General features: G+C 41.2%; 1 protein-coding gene across 4 annotated transcripts in view; it reads right to left on the minus strand.

The window, feature by feature from the left end:
- The window catches only part of FNBP1L (formin binding protein 1 like), a 109,724-nt gene extending 101,219 nt beyond the window's left edge, over nt 1-8,505 (minus strand). For all 4 annotated transcript variants that reach the window (XM_038541311.1, XM_038541314.1, XM_038541313.1 and 1 more), the window contains exon 1: nt 8,249-8,505. In XM_038541311.1, the coding sequence (XP_038397239.1) occupies nt 8,249-8,272 (24 nt within the window). In that variant the 5' untranslated portion in view covers nt 8,273-8,505. The remainder of the gene's footprint in view (nt 1-8,248) is intronic.
- Nucleotides 8,506-13,595: the final 5,090 nt, after the last annotated feature.

Below are 13,595 nucleotides of genomic sequence, written 5' to 3' on the forward strand. Positions count from 1 at the left end.
AATTACATTGAGCCTTGGCAAACAGTAAAAGATGCTAATTTAGGGGGCGCCTGGGTGGGCATCTGCATTCAGCTTGGGTCATAGTCACAGGGTTTGCGTTAGTTCCCTGCTCAGTGGGGAGTATGCTCCTCTCTAGGCCTCTGCCCTTCTTCTCCTGTTCTAATGAATAAATAAGATCTTAAAAAAAAAAAAAAAAAAAAGTTAATTTAGTCCATAGTCTAAGTCTAGAAAATTGAAGTTATAGTTTGTGTTTTATAGTTTGTGTTTATTCAAAAGCTATTTACCATAGCTTTATCAATAATTTTGATTTTTATAATTTCTAACAGAAAAAAAAACTCAACTAACCACCACTAATGTTTGTTTAAAATCTCTCAGAATCAACTTAACACTCATACTCACTAAAAACCAATCTTTTATGTTTTTCCTTTTTTTTTTTTTTTTTTTTTTTAATTTTTTTATTTATGATAGTCACACACAGAGAGAGAGAGAGAGAGGCGCAGAGACACAGGCAGAGGGAGAAGCAGGCTCCATGCACCGGGAGCCCGACGTGGGATTCGATCCCGGGTCTCCAGGATCGCGCCCTGGGCCAAAGGCAGGCGCTAAACCGCAGCGCCACCCAGGGATCCCTTTTATGTTTTTCCAATTAAGTTTCAGACAATTTACATTATTCTTACATGACCAACAGATGTTCACTGTTCTCATTTTTAGAAACCAAAGGGTCATAAAAATGCTATCACTAAAAAATAAGCATTTGTATTCAAACAATCAAGGAAATGAGAATTTCAGACATAAAAGAGAAAAATTTCACATGAAAAGGCACAAACAGCTGTATCTCCAGATTATAAAAAGAATCCATAAAGGGGCACCTGGCTGGCTTAGTCAGTAGAGCTCTTGATCTTGGGGTCATGAGTTCAAGTCCCATACTCGGTGTGGGGTCTACTTAAAAACAAAGGGTCCCTAAAGTTAAACAAAGATATAAGAAATATACATGCTGTGGAAAAAAACCTAAATACCCTTAGTATTCAAAACATAATCTGATGATAGAGTTAGAGCAACTCATTGATTTCCTCATTCAACAAGTATTTCAGTGCCTATTATATGTCTATTCATTTTGTGGTATACAGCGGGATACAGCAGACACAAAACATGATTTTTACTCTGGAAAGAACAAAATAATGATGTAGCAAAAATAGGAAAATCTGACTCTATATAAACATTTATATTTTTTCAAATTACAACAAATATATAATGCTAATATTTCACACATTTCATGAGGTATTGTGAAAGTCCGATGATTAGTTTTCCACCAAGAACTTAAGGAAAAATTGCTTCTAAGCCCCAAATTTTAATAACTAATTTGAATTCAATAGGGACATTTTACAAAAACTTTTATTCTTACTATTCTAGATTTCTTTCTCTTGGGCTCTATATAAATTCTAAATGCTGAATCCCACATTACAAAGAGCAGTCAGACATCATCTTAAAACGCCTTTACAGCATCTCCCAATGGTCTGAAAGAGGTAGTTTTCATAATTTGTCAATGAAAATCCCATAAAAGCAATCACAGAATACAACTTATTTTAAGAAAAAAAAGGAAAATGCTTAAAAGCACAGGTGACAATATTAACTGTATCAACAGATTTTTAAGCACAATTTGAAATTTTAAAGTATCTATCATTCTACCATCTATTAAAGATGATACCTCAAAATATTCTATTATTATTACATGAGAAACTCAGTGCATAAATCAGCTCATGAAGCTACTAATTAGAGCAAAGCTGGGAGGATCAAAACTTATTGCATTTCCCAATGAACACCTCTCAGCCTCAGAAAAAGCACTGGAATTAAACTGATATAGAAGTAAAAATGTTAACCCACAGATGGGGGAAGAAGGAAAAACAGTATAAACAAACTGCAGAAAAAACATACACTTTTAAAATGCAGCTGATATCAGGACCAATACATTGTTAAAAGAATTAACACCCTTCAAATATTCTCACAGAGGTGATTAAGTCATAAACTTTCATCTTTTAAAACCTGGAGAGATCCTTCCTCCTGCCATCAAAGGATTCAAAAGGAAGAAATAGTTCCTTCTACTATCACAAACTACAACTTCCTCTAGACTTTTAAATGGTCTAAAAATTGAGTTAATTATATGCTAATAAATAAATAACACATCTCTCTCTCTCTCTCTCTCTCTCTCTGTTCATGAATGTAAATCAACCATTCAGTCAAATCAACCTCTTAGCATGGTCCCAATCTACCCTGCATCCCTACTTTTAGGCATCCTCTACTCAAATTCAAACCAAACCCAACCACTACATTCAGGTCAATCCAGCAAACATTTACTAAAGATCTTAGTAGCATCAGGCCCTATGCCAGGCAGTGTGCTGCTGACAGGGGAAAATAAAGCAATGAATCAGATGATGATTAAGCAATGAATAAGACATGATCTCTGCCCTCTAGGAACTTAGCCACCTATATGCAAAACCTTCCTTATTTCAAAGCCCATGCCAAATATCTTTTTGGTATGTCAGATATACAAAGCCCAGACTAATACAGTGTATATATATACTGCTTCCTATAAAACAAAAGCTTTATATAATCTTTTCCCACTAGTTTTTAATACACTGTAGGTATGACTATGTTCTCCAAAATAGAATTTTTCTTTTTTGCTATTGAGCTAAAAATGTTTAAAGATTGAAGACTAATAAGTAAAAAAGCACTTGTAGGTGCCATAATTATAAATCATTACTATTCTCTTATTTTCTGCCTGCAAACAGGCTCATATATAGGAAAAAATAGGTTTTAAAAAAAGATTTTTTTAAAAAGGATTTTATTCATTTATTTGAAAGAAAGAGAGCACAGCAGAGGGATGAGCAGAGGGAGAGGGTGGTGTCTGGGTAAAATGGGTTTTTTAAGTGTCCAGCCAAACTTACATTTATAGATTGGGGGAAGGAAAAAGACAATCAGTGTTCCAAAATAAAGGCAGGGAAGGTGAATTGAACTGAGTGGTTTAAAGGAAGTAGCAAATGCAGAGGTTAGAGGCCATTCTCCAGCTTCCACCTTGCTACAATCAGGATAGAATGGTGGCATAAACAGGTGTCTTAATTAACTCTCAGCCTGCTTAACTAAGAACAATACCTGTAATACAATATTACACACAACAAATTCTATCAACAAAATGGCACATAAGATATAAATATTTATACCATGACTATTTTCCGAAGGTTTGAATGTACAAGAAATACTGCAACATAAGACGGTAGTCCCATAAAAAAGATATTATCCAGAATGTGTACTCTGAAGAAAAGGAGGGTTCAGAGTTACTGGTCAACAGAAGACATTCTGGACAGTGATACTAACATAGGGGAGTATTTTGGAGTTAGGAAAGAGTATCACCTCAAAATTACTTTCTCACAGCAAGTTTCCTCACAGCGGGACCAATATTATAGACCTCATAAATTTCACCATACATTCACAGTGTCCCACGTAATAGACCTCAATAACTTATTGTTTAAACTAAATTCCTACAGCAATTGCATAGTCTTGAAAAAAGCAATGCCATTAATATTAATAAACAAGGAGTTTTTGTCAACCTCCTCTACAGAGATGCACAGATTTTCTAAAAAATCTGAAGTAACATTCAGTCAATATTACAGATAGTCTAACCACTACAGACTACAATGGGATCACACTGCTTTCTTCTAGACAAATCTATTAGTGTGGTCTAAGATCTCATCAGCTATTTTTGCAGTCACATCACAGAGCTAAGAGTCAGGTAAAGTCATAAGAACTAGCTTTTTACTAGTTCTTCCCCAACCATAAAAGTTTTTAACCCAAACACTAAACCTTAACTTCATAATTTTGGTTTCAATTTATTTAGACATTCTTGAACTGATATCTAAAGCACTTAATCTATCCATCTGCAAAGGCCCTCAGAACCATAATGACTTCCTCCAAGATGCACTTTTTAATCAGTGATCAATACTCTGGATAATGAACTATTAATTCAATTGGTCAAAATATGCATGATCACCTACAGGCATTGTTTTAGTCAGTGAAAACAGTGATTAATTCAGTTCTATACTCCAAGACTCAAAAGTCTAGTACACTTACAGCATAGGTATTAAAACAGAAGTGCTATATAAATGCTATGAGGACAAAGATAAAGAAGCATTAAGGATTAAGACTGGGGGTATCTGGGCAGCCCAGTGGCTCAGCAGTTTAGCGCAGCCTTTGGCCCAGGGCCTGATCCTGGAGACCCAGGATCCATTCCCATGTCCGGCTCCCTGCATAGAGCCTGCTTCTCCCTCTGCCTTTGTCTCTGTCTCTCTCTCTCTCTCTCTCTCTCTCTCTCTGTGCGTTTCTCATGAATAAATAAAGTATTTTTTAAAAAAAGACTGAGGGTATCCACTGAATCTATCATCCAATTCAAATTTTTCAATTTCTTCCAAAAAGAGCATGACCTTTGTCAAATGCACTTAATAACTTAATGAAAATAACAATGGCTTTTACTTAAAGCCAAGGGCCAAAAATAAAAATTAAAAAAAAAAATCACATAGACCAGGAAACTAAGGCATAACAAAGGTTTATAAGAACCTATAAATTAAGTCAGATATTGGAAGCTACCTTCTAACTTCCAGAAGAATCACCTCATTTCCCTTGGGGAGCAAATTTTTTAATAAATCATGATATGAATGTAGTGTGCTCAGCCATATTTTTTCGTAACTATACACACACAATCCATACACGGATTTTTTTTTCCTGGCGAAATTTAGCTCCTCAAAACACAAAAAAGTATCTCCTAATAAATAAAACGTATTGACTAAACACAGAAATTCTCCAATCTCTAATTTTCTTACTTGTAAAACGAGTAATAATTATAAAATCATTGCTTTGTGAAATCATTGATTCATACTTGGGCCTCTTTTTGATCCAGTCATTCTTCCCATGATAATTTAAGAAATCAACACAATAAACAACACTTAAGATACTATCTTATAATTATGTTACAGCTTGAGGAAATAATGAAGACACTGTCACCTCTTTGTTTGGTATTACCCAGAACTCAGAACTGAGTAGCATATATACAACGCTTACTTAAATGCGCATTTGGAGCACCTGGAATACCTTGAAGCATAGCTCAAATCTACTGCCAGTTAATTCATACCCCCTCACAACCACACAGTACAACATAACCCACTTAATCTATCACTATTAGTTCTGTCCCCTAAAGTCAGTATTAAAGTGGTTCTTTATTTTATTACTTTATTCTCAAATTTAAAATAAGACTTAAGAAGCATCAAAATAGCAATGAAGGCAGGCCTGGGTGGCTCAGTAGTTGAGCGTCTGCCTTCGGCTCAGGGCGTGATCCCAGGAGGGATCCCAGGAAGGTTCTCAGTATCGGAGTGCTGAATCCGCCTCCTCGCAGGAAGCCTGCTTCTCCCTCTGCCTATGTCTCTGCCTGTCTCTCATGAACAAATAAATAAAATCTTAAAAAAAAAAATAGCAATGAAACTCCTATAAATATAATTAAGAAACTTGGAGTGCATAACTGCTTTCATCATTTTTTTGTAACATGTTTCCAGTAATTAAACCTTTTGGATAGTAATGTGATCCTAAACTTGAAATAACAGAACTGGTCTCTAAATTCGGAATATCAAGAGCATTCTCCCAACCTCAAATTCATCAATGACAAGAGCACAGTGTAGGTGTTTGTTACAATCCCCTGGAAGCACAATATCCTTATTCAAAACAGAACAGTAAAAACAGGAAGTCCAGTGAAATATTTCTAAGATCTCTCCAGGTCCTAACAATAGCCCTCTACACCAATTTCTACTTATCTGAGGTTTAAGCATCCAGATGATACTAGCTGATTCTCTATCAGTTTCTAATAATGTTTCCCTCAAATCCTAAAACAACTAAAAAGTTTAAAACATGGTGCATTAAATTTTAATAGTTAAATTAAAATCTTTTTTCATATTTTTCAAAAGGATACAAAACAATTTTTTAGGTAACAGAAATCCCCATCTCTGGACGCCTGGGTGGCTCAGCAGTTGAACCTCTGCCTTCAGGTCAGGGCGTGATCCCGAGTCCTGGGATCTAGTCCCACAACAGGCTCCCTGCGGAAAGCCTGCTTCTCCCTCTGCCTAGGTCTCCGCCTCTCTCATGAATAAACGAATAAAATCTTGAAAGAAAGAAAAGAAAGAAATCCCCATCTCTTCTACAACTTACCTTTCCAAGTTGCTGAGAAACTATTGAATTTTTAAATTATAACAAAAAACTTTCAAAAATCACATTTTAATCTTCACTAAAATATTTTGTTTCTTCTCAAAATTGTTTTTCTGTAGTATGACAAGAAGTGCTTTTTAAATCTAAAAGTTCAATCTAAATAACTCTACTCTTCCTATGTGTACTTTAAAAAAATATTCTAAGTACATTTTTGCTTCCTCTGAAACGTGGATCATTTAAGCACGTAAAAATAAAAATCTTTTCTAATTAGGGATCCCTGGGTGGCTCGGTGGTTTAGCACCTGCCTTCAACCCAGGGCCTGATCCTGGAGTCCCAGGATCGAGTCCCACATCAGGCTCCCATCAGGAGCCTGCTTCTCCTGCCTGTGTCTCTGCCTCTCTCTCTCTGTCTCTCATGAATAAATAAAATCTTTTTAAAAATCTATATTTTCTAATTATAAAAAATGGAAAATAAAACTATACCCATCTACTTTAACTGATGACGCAGTATAACCAATTATAAAATGTACAAAATCGAAAGACCAATAATGCTTGAGAATCTCAAGTGTAAACCCAAATTTTACATAATTCACTTACTAGATAATCTTCTCTAATATAAGAACAATTAATGCTATCTAATAAACGGATGTCTGAGATATTTTCTCTTGGGTGGTGTGTTTACAGACTAAGCAAACACTTGTCCTGAATGTTGCGGGAGATTCCTGAGCTAGCTAAGCGTTCAACCAGTTGAACTCTAAAGTCTCTTTCAGTTCTAAGATTCCCAATCTGTGAGTAAAAGGTGAAAAATAACCGAAAAAACCATTTTGCCCTTCAATTAACCAATCTACCTTCAGTCGCACCCCAACTGCTCCCGTCGAGGGAAAAAAAGTTCTTTCTCCCCTTTCGCTGCAGCGGTTTCACAAGACCCTCGATAACAAAAGGCACGGAAAATGTGCACAGGTGGGATAAAAAGGGGAGTGGCTGAAGCCAGGCAGCTCTCGGGACAGCGCCCCCACGCCCCGGGTCCCTCGGCTGCACCTGAGAAATCACTGCCCTCCACACCTCCACCCTTGCGAGGCTGCGTCGGAGCGAATTCCCCGACCCCTTACAGTCCAACCGCACCTTGGCCACTTGGCCAGACGCTGGGCATTGTCTGAAGCCTTCAGCGCCCAAGCAAGGCAAGTAGGAAAGAAAGCAAAGCGGGGAGAACGGTGAGGATAAAGAACAGCGGAAGGGGAAGTAAAGCAATTGGGAAGCCCCACGCTCTTTTTTTAATTTATTTTTTATTTTTTTAGCAAAACTGGCTTCCCATCGATCCATCAATTTAAGGCAGATTCCAAAAGCCAACCGCGTCCCCGGCGCCCCAGCCCAAGGCGGCGGCAGCGGGGCTGGCCCACCCGGAGTCCCCACAGCTGCGCGCGGGTTCCGAGCACACGCACTGGGAGAGGGAAGCGGGTTTGTGGGCTGGGCCTGGCTGGCCGGAGGCCGGGCTCCGAACAAAGCCGCCCGGCTCCCCCTACCTGGGGCGACGGCGGTGGGCGGCGCCTCGAGGCTCCCCGCGCCGTCCGGGCCCGGCGACGCCCTCGCCCCGGGGACCCCCGCCCCGGCCGCCGGCCGCGGCCGGCCCCCTCCCTGCCGGCCAACGGCGCCCCTTCGGGACAATGGACCCCCTCCCCCGCCTCCGGGCGGGGAGATACAAAGGCAGAGGAGCGCGGCCCGGCACCGAGCCAGGCGTCCGGAAAGTGAAGGCGGAGGAGAGACCGCGACCAGGGGGGATGGCGGCGGGCGCAGGGGCCGCGGGCCGCTCCTCTGGCCGTCCGGGGCGCTGCCCTCAGCCCTCCGCGGCGCAGAGGCGGGGCGCGCGCCCGCAGCCCCTCCATCCCGGCCGACTGGGGCGGGGGGCTGCACACAAAGAAGCGTGGAGCCCCCGCCCTCCGCCGGCGCCAGGGGCGGGGGTGGGGCCCAAGGCGCTCGGGCCGCCGACGGTCGGCGGGGCGCCCCGCACCCGGACTCACCCACAGCTCCGTGCCCCAGCTCATGGCGGAACTTGAGGCGACTCGGGCCGTCCGGCTGCTCCGCTGTCCGTCCGTCTGTCGGACCCGCCCTTAGTCCCGGCCGACCTCCAACCGGCTGGCCGACGGGCTCGCAGCTCCGCCGCTCTGCCTCCGAAGGTGCCGCCACCGCCGGGCTCCTCAGTGAGTGAGAAAGACGCGACTGGAGAAGCCGCCGCCGACGCCGCGTCCCCGCCTCCCGGAGCCGGCAGGGAGGGGGCCCGGGCCGAGGGGAGGCGGGACGCGGCGAGGGGAGGGGGCGGGGCGCGGTGCACCCTGGGATCGCGGCGGACCCGCGCTCCCCGGCCGCCGCGGGCAGCGTCCCCCCGGGGGAGGGTCTCCCACTCCGCGGGCTCGCGCGCCGGGGCGCTTCCCGCCAGACCCGTGGTGCTCGGACGGCCCCGCCGCCGCGCCGCCGCCACTCGCGTCTCTGCCTCCGAGGTGGAAGGGGAGAGAAGGGAAGGGCGCCCCCCACCCTTCTCTTCCCTGAGACCCCTCAGATGAGGTAACTCCCGTCCTCCTCCCTTCCTGCCTCTGGCGTCCTGCACCTGGGAGAAATCCTGACGGAGCTGCCTCTTGCAAATCCTCGGGTTTACGTCGTCGGAGATTTGTGTGTGTGCTTGTGCGTTTTATTAAAAGTCTTGATTGGTAAGGTGATCTTGGGAGTCCCCAAAATGTCAAACATGAATGCAACGCGCCCCGATCCTATTTTTAATAGGATTTTGATTTTATAAGTTGTCAGGAAACCATTGAAAGAGGCAGATCCTTCAGCATTCCTTTTGAGGTGTTGCCGTAACAAGAGATGAAGGAAACGGACCGGTGTGAGCCGAGCTGTCACCTGCAGGAAACCAGGACCGAGCTCGCCCCCGCCGAGGAAGGGGCATCTCCTCTGTGGGGGTTGGGCGGGAGCCGCATTCCTCCCCGGGAGCGCGAGGAGCCGACGGCAACTTCGGACACTGCTCGCCCGGAATGCGGGAATCCTGGAGGCAGGTCCACCATTTCCTTTCTTTGTGGAGTTGCTTCCCAGCCCTTCTGAGCAATCATTAACTGCGATCAGCCAGCTTGGCGGGTACTATTAGATTCCAGATACACTTAGCAACTCCTAACATCTGCCTTAGCATTAATGGCTTGTCTTCTAAACACACACACACACACACACACACACACACACACACTTCAGTCCAGTCACGAGCAAGGTACTCCTCAGTGTTATGACAGCTGTCTTAAGAAGTTCTCCAAACCGGAGTGTCAGCATTTGAAACTCCTCCCTTTATATGGCCTGCTCAGGTGCCCCAATCTCTTCTGCTTCAATCCTCCTCCCCCCTGCCTGGCTGTGATCCCTCTGGGGGTTAAGGCAAGTAACCCTTGCCTTCCTGACAGGCCACCATTCTTGCTGAATTCTTTGCTTCCTTTCTCTAAGTCCAGCTTTAAGTACACAGATACTCTTTTCCAATGGCCAATTTTTAAATGCTTAAGTATGCCATGCAGTGAAGAGTCTGTAAGGCACTGACTGAACACTTTCTCTTTCCATTATTTTTCTATACTGCCTCCATTTCAAATAGAATTCCTTCAATATTACTTGTATCACCTACCCCAGCTACCCATTTCTCTTCTCCCTTCCTCTTACTCTCTAGACATCCTGAAAGCAGTTAGCAAGTACAAGTAAGATTTGTAATGGAAAATATATTTATTAAACGGATGTCTCATTATTCAGAACCATTCCAATACTAAGCCTTACTGTATCTAAGTATTGTCATGAAAGTTAAAACCTATGGAGCATAATTTAAGCCAAAATTGCATTTTCCCTTTAAAAAGTAAAATAACCTACCATTCACACTGAAGATTATCCTTAACCATCCTGTTAACACAACTCTCCAAGTGAACATGAAATCTTATCTCCTAGATGAACATTTTTCTTCTCTCAAAGTTTCTGAACAGAACTCCACACATAACCATTCATTTCTCTTCAAAAAGTTAGATTTTTGGCCAACAAATTCAGAGAAAATTTACGTTTCCAACATTGCTATAAAATTTAAGTATAATTCTTATAACCAACTTAAATTGATAATCTCTTAAATAATTATTTGTAACTTGCAAAATTTTTGTATTAAAATTCACTATTGGGCGGCCCGGGTGGCTCAGTGGTTTAGCGCCACCTTCAGCCGGGGGGCGTGATCCTGGAGATCCAGGATCGAGTCCCACTTCAGGCTCCCTGCATGGAGCCTGCTTCTCCCTCTGCCTGTGTCTCTGCCTCTCTCTCTCTCTCTCTCTCTCGAATAAATAAATAAAATATTTTTTAAAATTCACTATTTACTTCAACAAAGTCTTTAAGAAAAAATGACTATCACAAAAGAATAAATATGTTTTGTGTTATATTTTGTTATAAAGATTAATCAGCTTCCAAAGTATTCCTTTCAGGATCCCTGGGTGGCGCAGCGGTTTGGCGCCTGCCTTTGGCCCAGGGCGCGATCCTGGAGACTCGGTATCGAATCCCACGTCGGGCTCCCGGTGCATGGAGCCTGCTTCTCCCTCTGCCTGTGTCTCTGCCTCTCTCTCTCTCTCTCTCTCTCTCTCTCTCTCTCTGTGACTATCATAAAAAAAAAGAAAAAAAGACAAAGTATTCCTTTCTATAACCAATCTCTAAAATATTATAGGCACATTTTAGCTAACAAACATCCAGAGGTGTTTTACACACACACATATATAGTCACACACAAATATGTACTATTAGCATGGCAGTTTATAAGAATGTTGACTTTTTTTGAGAGAGAAGGTGCAGAGGGAAAGGAGAGAATCTTAAGTAGGCTCCGTGCTCAGCACAGAGCCCAACATCTGGATCTCAGGACCCTGAGATCGTGACCTGAGCCAAAATCAAGAGTTGGATACTTAACCACTGAACCACCTACACACCCCCAAGAATATTTATTTTTGACAGAATCCACTGGGTTTTAAATTATTCGTATATATAAGATTTATTCTTTATGGACCCATGATGAGGCACTTTGTGAGCTGTTGAAACATCATTTTTATCTCTAAAAAAGATAAAACATAATTTTGAATCTTGAAAACACAATCTCTCTTTTATTAAGATTTTATTTATTTATTCATGAGAGACACAGAGAGAGGCAGAGACACAGGCAGAGAGAGAAGCAGGCTCCCCATGGGGAGCCTGATATGGAACTCAGTCCCAGGACCCCGGGACACAACCTGAGCCAAAGGCAGGTACTCAACCACTGAGCCACCTAGAAGCCCCCCCAATCTCTTTAGCATAACAGCAATCTACTATTATTTTATTTCAGGTGCTACCCCCAAATCATATTTTGCATCATTATGGGATACCAAATTCTGTTAAACCATTATCTTCTACCTTTTTGCTATTTGACCTATTTTGGTAATCCATTACCACAAAGTTTCCGTTTCTTTTACATAATTTATAAGGAATCAAAACTGAGAAGGAATTTAGAAAATAATATTTTAGCTTTCTCCACATATTTTTACAATGCAGCGACTCTAGTAACCTTGAAACAGCTCAAATTACATAGACTCATTAGCAATTATAAAATTATTACACTGTATCTTTTTATTATGGAAAATAATTTTTATTGAATCCATTTTCTCTTCAGGCATATTTTTGAAGTCTGCTCTATGATAAGCCACTGAAGTGTTATATTTTCTTTTGTATATTTTTATCTTGTATTAAATCAAATGTAAGTTCCTTTTACAGTTTCTTGGTTATAAGCATTTAGCAAATGCCCTTTCCAGTTTCAAATTTTCCCCTGCATGAATTCCCTTATTAAGTCAGATTGTAAAAGATAATTGTTCACTGCTGCATTCTGGAATATAGAATAATTTACTGGTCCGAATACATCAACCTCCAAACATAAATCAATCTCGTCTTAAAATTAGATTTTTGCAAAAGTTTATTCCATATGAAAGTAAAGTGGGGTTTTTTTAAGTTTTTTTTTTTTTTTTTTTAGATTTTATTTATGTATTCATGAGAGACACTGAGCGAGAAAGAGGCAGAGACACAGGCAGAGGGAGAAGCAGGCTCCATGCAGGGAGCCCATTGTGGGACTCGATCCCGGGTCTCCAGGAGCACGCCCTGGACCGAAGGCGGCGTTAAACCGCTGAGCCACCCAGGCTGCCCAGTAAAGTGTTTTTAAAGAAAAATAAAATTAAAAAATAAAACTTATATCAACACCTCACATATAGAAAGCTTTTCTTAACATACGTATGTATCAATGTTCTGCCATTATATGGTTACCAATCATGTAGAATTTCCACAAATGGAAGGAAATCTCTAGGGTGAACAATAGCAACTCCTTTCTTTCCATCTAAAGATTTTAAGACTGTATCTTAAAATTATTGCGACAGTGTCCACAAATAGAATAATTATCAACATAGGTAGGCCAGAACAATCAAGCTAAAACTATTTTAGGAAGAATATCAAGACCATATACTTGGCACCTCCATTTTAATGCTTCAAATGGAGCAGTGCAGCAGAAACAGGATCATGCCAGAACACAGATCCATGCCAGCCAGATGAAGAATGGCACTGATGAGTTAATAGTCATTGCTGCTTTCTGCACTGCCAGTTTTCCTAACCAAGAGTTGGAAGAAATTCAAAGCTTCAAGAGAATAGTTTAAAAGTGGCTCACTGAAGAAAAAGAAAGAAAACCACCTACTATTTTGTCTTTAGGGATTCTGCCCTCCATTACTGAATCTAGTTGAAGCATTTTATATAATTGCTCTAATGAAATTTGGCAAAAAGAAAAAGGTAAAAAAAAAAAAACGATAGAAAATTTTATGTAAATCAAATGGAATAGCTTTGCTTAAAGAGGTAACTCATCTCTACTTTTCTATGATGATTGATTCTTTCCCACTGGTTATTATGGAACCATGTGACTTTAAAACCATTTAGGTATTTATTTAGAGTAAATTCTCATTAAAGTCGGGAGACCTGGAGAACAAGTTACAGATTTCTTCAGGTGATTATTGCACCTTCCCAAACCTATTCAAAATTTCTAAAGTCTTAAAGCACTCATTTGTTTTGTTTTGTTTTGTTTTGTTTTGTTGGGATTTTTGCCTCTATTGACAAATTTTAAAAATACATCAATTAACAAAAAGAACACCTCATTCTCTATTTTCTTTTTTATGAAATCCAATCGGGTATTATCATATGCACTTATAGAAATAAAACCAGCTTTTACAGGCTCACAAGAGCCGATTGTTAAGTTTTCAGGAGCTTAAGTTTTCAGGAGCTTTACAAACAGATTGTTAAAAATGTTAACTTGATATCAGTCATAGAGAA

This window comes from Canis lupus, chromosome 6 (genome assembly GCF_011100685.1).
Source record: "Canis lupus familiaris isolate Mischka breed German Shepherd chromosome 6, alternate assembly UU_Cfam_GSD_1.0, whole genome shotgun sequence".
Taxonomy (NCBI): Eukaryota; Metazoa; Chordata; class Mammalia; order Carnivora; family Canidae; genus Canis; species Canis lupus.